Genomic DNA, 15,225 nt, shown 5'->3' on the forward strand with positions numbered 1-15,225 from the left:
AATTCACAGTACGTTATCTTTTATCTGGTGTTTGATTAGAATGTTAGTCTAATTTTTTTTATTTTAACCCTAAAACATAAGCACACACTGTTCTCTGTCTGTACTGTACGACTGACTGTGTTGGTCTCAGTGGTGAGGAGGTAGACCAGTCACCAGACTGAAGGGCAGCTGTTGAAGACTAGGGGGGGTACGAGGGCTAACAGATGAGCGGCTGGAGTGATTCTTATTTTTAGCCATGAATCTGAGCGCTTCCCACTGAGAATAAGGAGACATTACAACAGCGTCGACTTCCTCACGCAGTTCTCAAACCAAAACGCAAAGTTGAGTGTGTGTGCAAAGGGTGACCTTTATTAGTCAATTTTTATTTAATTGTTAACAAGACTCAAGATGGTCAGTGAAAAGTTAACTGATATGAGCCAAAGCCATTGTTTAGGTATTAGGGTAACCTATTGGTAATAAATTGCATTACATATCAAATTTATATCCATCTATAATCATATCAGTTGAGACAAAAGCAAAATTTACTATTTCACATTAAAAAAAATTAAAAAGTTCTGGTCACACTTCAAAAAATAAGTACAATGTACTTATTGTGTTCATACTGTATTGCAAAACACTTTTGCTGCTATTGAGGTGGGATACGGGTAAGGTTAGTGACAGGTTTGGTAGTATGGGTAGGTTTAAGGGTGGGTTAAGGTGTAAGGGATGGGTCAATAGTGTAATTATAAATGTAATTACAGATGTAATTACATTTAGGTATTTTTAAAAAATATGAGTACAATGTAAACATGTATGTACATAATAAGTGCATTGTACCAAATGATTAATTCAAATGTAAATACATGGTAGTTAAGGCTATAAAGTGGGACCAAAGTACTGTTGAGTACTCATGAATTATCCCTTTATGGGCCAACAGTCAATGTAGTATTAACCCAACTGGCTTTTTTTTTGGACCCAACTGATAAATCTTTTTCCTCTCTTTTTCTAGACTTTGTGTCCTTGTTTGACTTGGAAAACGATCTTCCAGATGAGTTGATACCCAACGGAGACCTGGGGCTGATGTCCATGCCCTCTAATGGAGACGGAGGGGTGGGGAGCCGGATGGGGGGCACCGTCCCGGACGCTGCTGCCAAGCACAAGCAGCTGTCCCAGCTCCTGCAGGCAGGGAGCGGCTCTGGTCTGGCTGGAAACCTCAGCCCTCAGTCTGGAATGGGTGGCCAACTCGGTGCCTTGGGGAAGAGTCCCATGGGCCAGGGCTCACCCGGTCACCAGACACAAACCCCGAAGCCGGTCGGCAACCCTACCGGTCAGGGCAACAACAGTCCGGGTATGGGCCTCAATGCAGGTTTCAACCCGGCCATGATGAACAATAACAACCAGGCTCATGGACTCATGGGACAGAACATGGCTCCGCAGGGGCAGATGATGAATGGCGTGATGGGGCAGGCCGGAAGAGGCAGGGCAGCTCCAGGGATGCAGTACCAGGGTCAGGCCATGCAGGCAGCACCGGGTGCTGGGCAAGGGGTCAGCGTTTCTGGCAGTGCATTGGCGGAGACACTTACCCAGGGTGCACCACAGATGGGGGCACACAATGCCATCAATCCCCAGCAAGCGGGAAACATGAACAAGGTAAGTCGCCATTGCTGCTGTTTGTCTTGCGTCCTAAAAATGTTCAGTGTGGTTGGGTGTAATGACTAGGCAAGCTAACACGAACACAGATAAACAAATTGTTTCAGTTTCGACCAGTTTTGTGTACATACAGTTTCAGTTGCTCATGCTGTGGTTTATGATGGATATTTTCAACCCTTATTTATTTATATATATATATATATATATATATATATATATATATATATATATATATATATATATATATATATATATATATAATTGAATGGGGAGAATAAGCGATGGATAATAGAAACTTCTTTGTAGAAATAAAGGTAGTTCATAGAAAAATCATTTGGTTATTTGGAAATTCTGCAGATGATTGCTGTTAGCATTTGTTTGTTGTTTGTTTAGATAATATTGCAATGGTGCTCAGTTACAATAGTTGGGTTGCGTGTCAATTCGGTCATGTTTAAAGGAATAGTTCACCCAAAAATGAAAATTTGCAAAAAATGTACACACCCTCACCCACTGCAGTGAATGGGTGCCGTCAGAATGAGAGTCCAAAAAGCTGATAAAAACATCACAGTAATCCACACCACTCTAGTCCATCAGTTAATGAAACCATCATTAATTCATTAAGACATTTTAATTAAATACGAGACCTCTTAGTAATATTGCTTTCTCCAGTAAAAAGTTGTCTTGTCTGAATCAGGAGAGAAATCTGCACAGATCAAGCAAGTGAAAACAGTTCTAAACAAATAAATTCATCTAAACGAATGAATTCATGTTTGGGTGAAAGGTTTCATTATTCTGCTCTGCTGCTCATGTAATTTTCACACGTAGACCATCTCATGTCCATGAAATGTGCATTAAGATCATGAAAGCACTGTAAGTTCTCCCTGTTTTTACATTTACAATTCCAAACAAATAAATATACCTAAATGGTTGTTGGTTAGAGCACTAAACACACAGTAATTTAAGTATTTAATTCTTTGTGCGTTTGCTTACATTTACATGAATGGATTTTTCATATACAAAAAAAAAGTTAAAAGTAAGTTCTTCATTCATTCTTCACAAGAATATTGATCTTATTGTGAACAATCCATGGTTATATATATATATATATATATAAATAATTTTTGTTAATTTTTCTCCTGTAATTTCACAACTTGATCTACTGGTGAAACACTTCTCTATTGTAATTTCTCCAGCCAATTAGTCCTATTCTTACAACCAACCTCAAGCTCACATCCTCCTCAATCCAATCAACAACTGATGAATTGAACCAAGACAGTGTTTAATATGAATCTATGCCTGCTTGAGCTTTTCAGACATTTGAAGGAAAGATTGCACAGAAAGAACCAACCTCAAGTTCACATTCAGATCCCCCTCAATCCAATCAACAACTGATGAATTGAACCAAGACAGTGTTTAACGTGAATCTATGCCTGCTTGAGCTTTTCAGACATTTGAAGGAAAGATTGCACAGAAAGAACCAACCTCAAGTTCACATTCAGATCCCCCTCAATCCAATCAACAACTGATGAATTGAACCAAGACAGTGTTTAACGTGAATCTATGCCTGCTTGAGCTTTTCAGACATTTGAAGGCAAGATTACACAAAGGTAGTTGTGGCTATCGCATGTGTCTGACTGTTGTGGTTTTACAGGAAACCAATCGGAAACCAGTGTGCTGCTCGCACTGTGCTTTTGTCACTAGTGAACGCTCTTGTGTTGAGATGTTGGGTTCATATCGAGAAATCAGTCTATCGATGGAGTTTGCAACTGAAATATTGTGAATAACATCACAGGCTGCCAGAGCGATCACGGGTTTCCATATCTGCTGTGTTTGTTCTGAGGTGAATAGATGTGCTGTCGGCGGTGTGGCGTGTGTTTGCATTGCACACAGATTATGAGAGTCACAAGAGCAGGTGAAGTGTGTGAGATCAGTCCACAGCTGTGCCAGCGCTCGATCTGTACTGTCCACTCGCTCTGTTCTCATGTCTCCTGTTCAGAGGAAATCTGCTTTAAATGAAAACACAGAACTTGTGAAAAATCTATTTTTTCTTTTTTTTTCTGGGTTCGGTTCATGGAATAATCCAGTTCATCATCATAAGGAATGTCTAATCAGATTAGTTAATCTTTAACAGTTTAATAACAAAAATGACATTTAACCACATCTTTAATCAAATGAAAATAATTAATTCATTTTAGAGCTGGGTGGTGTGATACGTGTGTGCGATTGAAATGTGGGATTTTGCTTTTCTGTTTATTTTGCGGTGGATATATTTGTATGGCTGTTAGTAGACAGAACTGATTTATGCTATTTACACATGAGAATCAGTAAGGTTGAAACTTGCTGCGTTAAAATTGGCATGGAATAATTCACCCTATTTATATTTAAATTAGGGCTGGGTGCTAAATCAATAACGATAATTATTGCAATATAATTTTAAAATGATAAAACGATGGTCTTGGTCACGTGAGAACTAAACAGCGCTGTGAGATTCAGTGTGAAGCTATTGAATTCGGCAAACAACATGAGATTCAGTGATTTAAACTAGTTTAAAGCTGGATGACACAGCGCTGACAAACCGGAGAAACACTGAGCAACGATACAGTCAGAAGGTTTTTCAATCTACAAATCACCATTTGTGGATTTACTGCGCCATGGTATTGTAGCAGAAATGTGGGTATTTGTATAGAATTTTACTATATTAATATATACATGTATTAAAGGAGTAATGGAATATATTACAATTTTATGATTAAGCTATAGCATGTGTGCATTTATACTAAATGTCTTTAGGCTACTGTTTTTCATACAGATACCTAAAAACCATATAGTTCTATTTTTACAATGGTATTGAGGTGCTATGTGTGGTTTTAACTGTGATTTATCATGATTTAAATGTATGCTTCTCTCTTGATCAATAGACCAATGATTAATTAAAAAAAGGCAGAATAATTAAATTTCACCATATAAAAATGTTGTTACAATTCTTACAGATGTTACTGATTTTGATGATAAACAAAAATTTGCATCTGCATCCTAACTCAAGCTGCTACTATTATCAAATGTGCTTTTCTAAGAGACAAAGTAATATTATTATTATTATTATTATTATTATTATTATCATGCAACACAAACCTATTTTTTGATTTGAAACAATATCACTCATTAGAACATGCAGAATCTAAGAATTTTTTTTTTAAGAGATTTATTTTAAGGAAAATTAATATTCTGTCTGGTTTCAACAACTTTCACATTGGAGCAAAAATCTGGCTTTAAACTTTTATTTGACATTTAAATCTGGCTTTAAACTTAGATTTGACATTTATCGTGATAATCATCTATATCGACTGATTGTCATAATTTTTTGGCCATATCGCCCAGCCCTAATTTAAATGCATGTTATTGATCTTATTGTGAAGAAATCATGCATGTATGTGTTTAACTTATTTTTTTTTACCTCCGTAATTTTACTTTGTAAAATGTCATAACTCTCTTCCGGTTAAACAATAATATCTGGTGACACATGCTGGACATTTTCAATAATGCCTTCAACAACCAATGGACAAAAACGGCTTATTTGTTCAATTACATATCTTTTTCCATGTTTTTACAGTGTTGCGTGTTATAACCAATCACACACTATTTTGTTGAGCTTATGAATGCAGTGGCCAATCAGCGGCATTCAAGTCATCAAGCGAGTCTTCAATGAAACGGGAGTTTTGTTGTTCAGCGCGTGCTGACTGAATTCTGATTTGTGAATTCTCTCATAAACAACAATGTGCAAGTGCAATGTAAGTATAAAGCCCTATTTGGATGGGACTAAATTTCTAAAATACGTTTGAGTTTTGATTCTTATCACCTGACGTTTGAGAATTTCCTGTACCAATTCAGATGGGACTAACATCTGTGTTTATTACAGCGGTGGGAGGGTCTGTTTTGTACATCTGGGCATTGGAGAGATCACGCATGGTGAAGCTATATGGCTAGTATAGCAAAACCTTGGTTAATGTTTGGTTACTTTAGTTTAACTATTTTTGTTTTATTTGTAGTAAAACCATGTTTAATTTTCATAAAGGTATATATGTAATTAAAACATTATGTAATTGAGTGCAGAAATTAAGGTGAAGTAATGTTAACCTGACGCTGATATTACAATAGCCAGTCTTAACAGTTTAAGTGATATGGCTCTTGATTTTATTATTATTTTTTTTATTTCTTTGCCAGGAGAACTGAGTTGACCGGGTAGACCAAGTACTCTGTAACACCGGTACTTTAAAAAAAACCTGGTACAGTGACGTTTTAATTTTTTTAGTACCGACTTGGTACCGAAGTACCGGGTCTTTTGACAACACTACATTGATCAAAACACACAATGAATCGTTGTGAAAAGAAACATTTTTTTGACTACGTTTACATGGATAACAATACTCAGATTTTAATACAGATTTTAAATGCTCTGATTAAGAATCTACCATGTAAACAGACATTTTTGATTCACCTTAATCCGGCTAAAGTCATAATCGAAGTGTAAACAAATCGAATTAAGACGTATAGTATTCCTATTTTAGTCGCATTATCGAGTAAACACCTTTAATCAAACTATTACCGTTGTGTAGGACTTTTTGCCACATTTTGCAACAGGACACACACGGCAGCGGTCAACCGTTTGACGGCAAATAAAAGAGCTTCAACACCGCCGTCGTCTGTATGCACTTACAAACAATTAACTGCACTTGAAGCTTTTATAAAATAAAAAATGAAATGCCCAAAACTGCATATCGCATCATCATGAAGACAAACTATGTTTACACGTGAAAGTCTGGAGGGGACATCGGATGGCGTCACGTGGGGACGTAATGACGTGCCATTAATCGATCTATGTACTATAACATGTAAAACGGGAACATGAAAGGATTATTCTAAAAGCAACTCATGTAAACGCCTTAATCATAATATTGTCTTATTCAGAATAAGGTCAATAATTAGATTACCAAAAGAACATCACTCACTACGTTTACATGGACATCAGTAATGTAAATGTTCTTTGCTTGTTTTTTGTAGCTGCTTTTTGAATAACCGAGGAAATGTAAGGCTTATTAGTAACTTGCAATGTTTCTATTGAATTGTTAAAACAAATTCAGTCACATGTAAAACATTAGGCTGTTTCAGTGTTAATTTTGTCAACGAAGATGACGATATTAAAACTAATATCTGATGATTAAAAACTATGACGAAATTTATGCCACGTCTTCATTAACAAGAAGAGATGGGACTAGAATGTTATTTGAGGACTACATTCAAAATACATCCTAGGCTAAGTTAACTGTCTTGTCTTTCAAAATGTGCGTCCCTGTCATTGTCATTGGCGCAATAGGCGGAATCGCGCTGATAGAAGTGCTCTCTCGCACACGCTCCACTTCTGCTCAAATACATACACGGCAGTCCAAATGTCTATCGTCTAGAAAGAACATAGGTCTTTAACTCTGTTCCTGGGGACCCACTGTCCTGCAGAGTTTAGCTACAACCCTAATCAAACACACCTTAAGCACCTAATCAAGCTCCTCAAGATTGCTTGAAAATACAAAGGCAGGTGTGCTGAATTAGGTTGGAAATAAACTTTGCAGGACAGTGGGTCCCCAGGAGCAGGGTTGGAGACCTCTGGTCTAGAGTATCTCACGTAAAAACAGTCGGTTATGGCTTAAGTGAACGTAAACAAGTTGGTGAAAACTGAATGTGTGTCAGTATTACATGCATGCCTTCCGTCTTAAAGGGACAGCATTCCTAATTAAATTCTTATGTGTCATCAATGTTAACCAACAAAAGATGTTAAATAAATGTGTACTTAAGTAAACCTACTGAATCTCTAACCAAAAAATGAATATTTATTTGTTTTTCCAAATTCAATCCTTGATTCAAATTTCACATAAGCTTAATAGATTTGGTCTAAAAAGAGAAGAATGACTATTTTTGTTTGAAGACTACATATAAAATAGCTTCCAAAATAAATGCTGGTAACTGCAGTTTGACTAAAAGTTGACACAAATGCCAACTAAACTAAAACTAAAGTATTTTCATCTCAAGATAAAGCCTAAGACTAAATCAAAAATGCCTGCCAAAATTAACACTGGGCTGTTTTTAGCTTTACGCTGGAGTAGGGGTGGGCGATATGGAAAAAATATCATATCACAATTTTTTTTTTAAATATCATGATTCACAATTTCATCACGATTCTTTTTCATGTTGGTTTTACTATTTTGCATGTTTTCTGAGCATTACAGCCAAACTAATTTCCCTATTGTAAAGACACAGCCTTTCAAGGTAATAAAATAAAAAGAGTGGCAGATATTTAGACCAAAGTGGGTGAAGATAAAAATCTTTGTCATTATTTTATCTTTATTGTTAAAAAAATAAGAACAAAGATACACATTACAAATAAAAAAGTGCTTTATTTTCAGGTACAATAGGTGTATTTGGCAGGAGCATTCAAGAAATATAAAAATAAAACACTATATAGTCTGTATATTCCTAAAGCAGCTGGATTAAAGTTCTTCAGTCAAGAATAGTGAGTGATTTTTCTCATTGAGGTTTGTTGTTTTATTAACGTAAAAGGGCACCTATTATGCAAAATCCACTTCTACATGGTGTTTGGACATAAATGTGTGTTGGCAGTGTGAGAACACAACCACCCTACAATAATAAAAATCCACCCCGTCATTTTTTAAATCCCCTTTAAACCAAGTCACAGGGATCAATGCTAAGGATTTATTTTTTTCTACTGGCCTGGTCGGGCCAGTGGTACAAATGTTTACTTGCCCTGCCAACATTTTCACTGGCCCTGCCGCAAAAAAATAAAATAGTTGCTGTTATCATTGTTTTTGATTGATGTTGTCTTGTATTCTAATAAACTTATTTGACTCCAATATTTTAGATATCAATTAAATTTGACAATTCTTTCAATTTCAATACCACAGCAAAAATCACTGGCCAAAAAGAATCATAAATATAAAGTTTAAACATTATTAAAATCAAGTGACAGCCAGTAACTAAGAACAAATGAACAAATTATTAGCAAGTATTAGCACAAATAAACATAGGCCAATAGCACAAAGATAGAAATGAAATTATGCTTTAGGTGTTTACGTTTTGTAGATGTTAAGGTACAGAAATTTAAAAATCACATATAAAATAACATTTGAATATTCTTCACTCTGTGTAGCACCTTGATTTTTCATAGCCATTTGAAATTTTAATCATGGATTAATCCACAAAAAAAAAAAAAATTGCAATATTTATATTAGACTGTATAATTTCAAAATCTGACGCAAAAACAGAATGACCCGACTTTAGCTTTGTGAAATCATGCTAATGTTACATAAAACATCGGCACTAAACAGAAACAGCAGACGGGCTGAATGAGACGCAATTTTACTCTCTGCCAGCAGGCGGCGCTCATGGAACAGTGAGAGTGTTTCCTTGGTTACCACTGTAAACACAGCAAGACTGCGCATATTAATACCAATTTAATATGCATTATAATCCGTCTACTGTCCCAAGCGTCTTTCACACTGGCCCCGGGCCATCGGGCAGTCCTTATAGAGTGGGGGAACTATGACGTCACTTTGTAGGCGGATCGGCTGTTAGCATGAAACTGGTTCCTCAACAAAAAGCCAATAGGATTTTTCCATAGGCTTTTGGATTATCGCAAAAAATAAGCTCTGTGTTCAATCATAGTTCATGAAACTTACACGTTTTGTCCATCAAGATAATCTTCACAAAATAATATAACTTTGACGAATTTTGAAGCCTAAATAAAAGCGCCAGAACTGAAAAGCTAAACTTAAGCTATAAACGAACTACAGCACCACGGTCGCTCGCCTTCAACGTCATGACCACCGCGCTCCCGACAACTTTTTCAAAACTTATTTTTAACATGTTCAGTGAAACGTATTTACTCTGTATATGAATTTTAATCCACGCTACATGAACTTTTCATATAAACTGGAATAAATACAAAACTAGAGCCAAACTAAAACTGAAATGAGACATTAGTAATAAATATAGTGAATAAATGAAATCTTAACTAAAGGACATTTGAAAGCACGTATTTCTGTACATTTCGAAATAAGGTGCATTAAAAGTCAATAAATCCCTGATTAATATGAATATTTTAATTAAAAACACATCCCCGCGTATTTAATCTTTTAAAGGGATCCCCGGGTATTAAGACAAGTATAGCTTAATATAACGTAAATGATGTCTCTTATTTAAATATGTAGTAAAAAACCCATGAAAATGTATGTTATTTGAAAAAATCGACATCGTTTTTGGACTATGGGGGGCACCATTATTTTACGTGCACAGTACATTCTGTGTTGAGGACGTCAAATGGTTGCACTCAGTGAGCTACTGGCACTTTTTACCACAACAACTCTGAATACACAACTCAGAAAATAAAATACTGATACGATACCACATTGTGAGACTTTTGGTTGTAATTTTCAGTCGAAGGGCAACAAAAGAAGCGAGGTAATGTAAGACTTTCCTAGCGATAAGAAAAGAATGGGAAGATGCCTGTGGACGAATAAAACTTCCTAAAGACCCGCTTCTTTGTTCTCTCCACTTTAGCCCTGATGCCTTTGAGTCTGTTAGGATGTAAACATGCCGACGCGTGGCCGCTAGAGGAGTTCCTCAGCGCGGATTTCCCTCGATATCCGGGCCGTTTACACTCCTTGTGGGGAAAAATCGATGGTACCGCATTTGGTTTAAACCTATACTTATATCCATCGCCACCTGTAAGCTCTTTCAGTAGCTGTGGTTATTTCCTAGTTGTCTATTCAGAATTGTGTTGAGGTAAAAATAGCAACAGATAGCGCTAGTAGCTCAGAGTGCAACCATTTTACGTCATCAGACAAATAGCGCCCCCCATAGTTCAAAATGTATAAAACGATATGATTTTTTAAAAAATAAAACAAATCTTTAATGGCTTTTCTACTACATATTTCAGTAAGAGACATAATTTACGTTATATTAAGCCACACAAGTCTTAATACCCAGGGATCCCTTTAAACAACAGCAGAGTGAGCGAGTTTTTGGATATGGTAAGATTAAACTTATTTTAGTGAACAAAGTACCACATTTCAGCTCTCATTTTGTTAGGGTGGATACACAATGTTATTTTATCCTTGCTTCTAGGAAATCCTCAATCTATATGCTTTCTAACAGCTTCATGTGGCCTTAAACATTTAATTTTAACGTGGCTTTAAGCACTATGCATCATTAAAGTTTCACTTTCACAAGTAAAGCCGGTAAATGTGGTGTTTACATGTAATAATCGTAATATGAGTTTACGATAAAACTCAAGCTTCTTCCCTCCGAAGACACGTCGCATTTCGGGAAAAAATTCTATTCGTTGGTTATTCTAAAATTAATTGTATTACAAATCATACTACAACTGGAAAATACTGTAAGTTGATAAACTGTTCGGCATGATGACGTTGAATGTCTCTGACAGCGCCTGTAGTCCCATTTAGCAACTTTTTAGCAACCGTCTTTTTTCAACCCCTTAACTGTCACTCACAGTTTTGAACATAGACATTATAGTGCACTATCCAAACTTAAATTTTTATAATTCATGAATGAACATTTTGTAACATGATTTTGATGTACCATTTCCATGGTAATGCAATGTCTGATTTTAAAATGGGTTTCAAAGGATGAATTTTGAGATTAAGTTTTCAACTGATATATGATTTCTAAAGCGTGACAGAGAAAAAGGCAAAAAAGAAGACTTTATGTGACAAAGGTCAGAACTCCTGTTATGATGTAGATTTTTCAGGTGCACTTTTGTCATAAATTAATCTATTACTTTTCCTACATAATTTTTTAACAAAAAAAGTGGTAAAATACCTATTTAAGAGTCTTAGACCTTTCCAACGATATATAGTTTGTCATGATTAGAGTAGGATTTAATTGTGAAATAGTGAAGTAAAAGTAGACGTCCCACAGAGGGGACGGTGACAGTTAAGAGGTTAAGAAACATAACCGCTTAAAAACATCACGAGTAGGGTGTAACTGGTGTGTTTTATGTTGTAGAATAAAACGTGAAAGTATCCTGAGCTTGTTTGAACCACGGACCTTATTTAAGGGATTTAACCAAAATCCCATTTTAAAACCATTGACTTTGGGACGATGGAACCGGAAGCGCTAAAATGCACTCGCTTCCGGGTTTTCACCAACAAAGTGACATCATAGTTCCACCACTCTATTGTCGAGCCCTGAGTCAGTCTCACTAGTCCTGCCGTTTTGATTCTCACCGCAGTGTGATATCACATTTCGGAGGGCCGGGTCACAGGGGTTGATTGACAGCCCTGCATTGCTATAGTTTCTGCCCTCAGCGGTTGTAAGATGTCCTCCGATTTCTCCGCGCTAGAGCAGCTGTAACGTCAACAATGTCTTGTAAGCAATCACCGTGCTCTGTGTTTGGATGTAAGACTGAACATAAGAGTCTTCATTTTCTCCCAAAATCCAAGCTGCTGAGGACACACTGGATTACTTTCATTTTTCAAGGTAATGCACCTCAGAATCTACCTAAATACGTGTATCACTCCAGACTCCTTTGTGAGTCATGTCTTTATAGTGCTTAGCGTTTTAACCATATTTGTGTGCGTACATTTAAGTATTTTTAACTGATCAGCGCCAAGCTTGTGAGATTAGTTCGCGCTGTTCGTAGCACCAGAGTCGTTCGGTAGCGCGGTTGCCCAAGACCATCTTGTAAAAAGGGGCATAATAGGTACTCTTTAAAGGAATGGAACCCAAAAATAAAAATTCTGTCATAGTGTTTTAATTTTATACCATCATTTACTCACTCAAAAGTTGTTTTAAACCTGAATGAGTTTCTTTCTTCTCAGTTGCTGGTCCACAGTGACTTCAATAATATTTTTTTCCTACTGTCATTCAATGTGGACCAGCAACTGTTTGGTTGCCCACATTCTTCAATACATCTTTTGTTCAGCACAAGAAAGAAATTAAAGGTCATATGATGTTGCTAAAAAGAACATTTATTTTGTGTATTTGGTGTAATGCAATGTGTTTACGTGGTTCAAGGTTCAAAAAACACATTATTTTCCACATACTGTACATTATTGTTGCTCCTCTATGCTCTGCCTTTCTGAAACGTGGCGATTTTTAGAAAGCGAGGTGTGCTCTGATTGGCCAGCTATCCAGTGCGTTGTGATTGGCCGAATATCTCAAAGTGTGACGGAAATGTTACTAGGGATGCAACGATACCATTTTTTCAGATCCGATCTAGAAAATTTAGTATAGTCCAATTCCGATCCGATACTATGCTTTTTTTTTTTTTTGCTTTTTTTTTTTTTAATCAATGTACAATTTCTATAGCCTACTTCTGTCACTCTTTTGTGTGTTAAACGCAATCTATTAGACAGCTTAATTTTAATGAAAAAATAACATGGAAAAAATATATAGGGGCTGTGTAAAATACGTAAGTTTTGTAATATAAATCCAATCGCTCAAACCACTTCAGGAGGTGGTCTGGGCTGCATTCCAAACGAAACTAGACAAGTGTAAATGCATCTGGTTGTTGAAACCACACATGTACGTTTTATACTCCTCCTAAAATGTAAAAAATAATAAACGTGTGAGACCGTGTTACAGGCTATGACATTATTGCCAGATATGACTGCGCTAATGCAACACGCATCGCTGCGGAAGAGTAGCTGAGTATCTCTTCAATAAGCAGACGCGCAAACTGCTGCGAATGAAACTGAAAGTAAGATGCAGACGCTCAACACAGTCATCTTCATTAAAAGTAGTAAGACAAACTTATTTTTCCAGTGCTGATGCCGCGCGCTCTCCTATTGCGGTCTTTGATCTTGAAATGAGCTGATAATAAAATGCAGCGCTTATCTTTTGATTTCGTTGATGTGAACTTCGAACTTCAAGCGCGGGAAGTGAAGATCGGATTTATATCTGTTTTGCGACTGTGGCCAAGTGTAAATGGAAACGTTTTAACTAGGACTGAAACGATTCCTCGTAACTCGAATACAAAAAATCATCGATGCAAATTCTTGTGCTTCGAAGAATCGTTTTAGTCCATTTACTAGGGATGCACTGAATATTCGGTCGCTGAAAATATATGCCGTGCCGCACAGCAGTGTTCAAGTTTCACTCTCATCACTGCGCCTCGTGACGTTCAATATTCCGCTCTATCAATGTGCATTCTGCTTATTCTGTTATTTATTCTTAAAATAGCCTCATGAAATGTTTTATTTTTCCTCATAAATTCTGTTATCAAATGAAGGCATAAAACATTAATTTTATTTAGCTTTAAATTAAACTTTTTGGCAAACAAAAGGGAATTACTATTAAAATTAAAACATGGAAGAAATGTTGTGATAATTTCTTAAAGTTTTCATAATAGTAGACAAGTAGTAGTAGTAGTAGTAGTAAAGGTATTCACGGCAACCCGTCAAAATAAAATTTGAAGACATTGCAGCAGAAATATATTATTATTGTTCAGCAGAATGTACATACTACTACTACTACTACTACTACTACTACCGAGAATTCTGGATGTGCTTGGTCAAAAACCGAAACTGCTTTATATTGTTGAATAAAATAAAGAATTATTACAAAGTAGTTTTGTAAGACTTTTTAATGACACAGAATTTAAAAAACACAAGCCAATAAAATAACCACACTTTGAAAGAAAATTGATTGGACAGAAAATATATTAATATTAAAATCAAAATCAAATCGAAACTGCTTTATATTGTTGAATAAAATAAAATCAACAACAACAACAACAGTTATGTCTGATTCTGTTGCATAGAACTGAATAAAAATTATACATTATTTAATATTTAATATTAATAATTTCGGTTTTTGACCAAGCACATCCAGAATTCTCGGTTTCGGCCCAGAGTTTTCATTTCGGTGCATCCCTGTAACTGCATAGTGCACTGTGTTTGCAACCACATGCTCCTTTAAATGATTACACACACACACCAGTATGCAGAGAGACATTTAAGAGGGTTTATTCTCCAAATAACTTTAAATTCATGTTGCTGAAAAATGTGTTAAATGTTGTGTGTATGAACTCTTGTTTTTGTTCCACGTTAGCTTCCTGACCACAATTTTCTGCCTCTTACAAAAGCCACAAAGCCTTCTAAGAAGACAGTAAAGGCTTATGTCACTCCTGAGCTGTAGTTAGGCTGAAACTTGAAAGTTAAGTTGCACAATGTTTAGGTTTAATTATTTTTTTTATTACTATTATTTAGATTTATGTCATAGTTTTAGGTTGTACCATGTTTACCTTTTTTAAAGTAATTTGAAATAGATTTTTATATATTTGTATTTGCATTTTGAATGTAATATGGCAATTAAATGCACTAAATGGGTTTAGTTTTCACATATTAATATATGCAATTTCAGCAATAAAAATGTACACTTTTCTAAAAAGGAAACAAATTACTTGTTCATTTTGAGAGACCGGTCTTATTTTCTCTTGTATATTTAGTATTGCTCTTTAATAAAGAAAGTTCTTCTTCGATTAATCGATAGAATTTTCGGTAGAATACT

General features: G+C 35.9%; 1 protein-coding gene across 5 annotated transcripts in view; it reads left to right on the forward strand.

Moving 5' to 3' along the window:
- The window catches only part of LOC131535882 (CREB-binding protein-like), a 60,234-nt gene that overhangs the window by 15,067 nt on the left and 29,942 nt on the right, over nucleotides 1–15,225 (forward strand). For all 5 annotated transcript variants that reach the window (XM_058768398.1, XM_058768401.1, XM_058768400.1 and 2 more), the window contains exon 2: nucleotides 989–1,629. In XM_058768398.1, the coding sequence (XP_058624381.1) occupies nucleotides 989–1,629 (641 nt within the window). The remainder of the gene's footprint in view (nucleotides 1–988; nucleotides 1,630–15,225) is intronic.

Source organism: Onychostoma macrolepis, chromosome 03 (genome assembly GCF_012432095.1).
Source record: "Onychostoma macrolepis isolate SWU-2019 chromosome 03, ASM1243209v1, whole genome shotgun sequence".
Taxonomy (NCBI): Eukaryota; Metazoa; Chordata; class Actinopteri; order Cypriniformes; family Cyprinidae; genus Onychostoma; species Onychostoma macrolepis.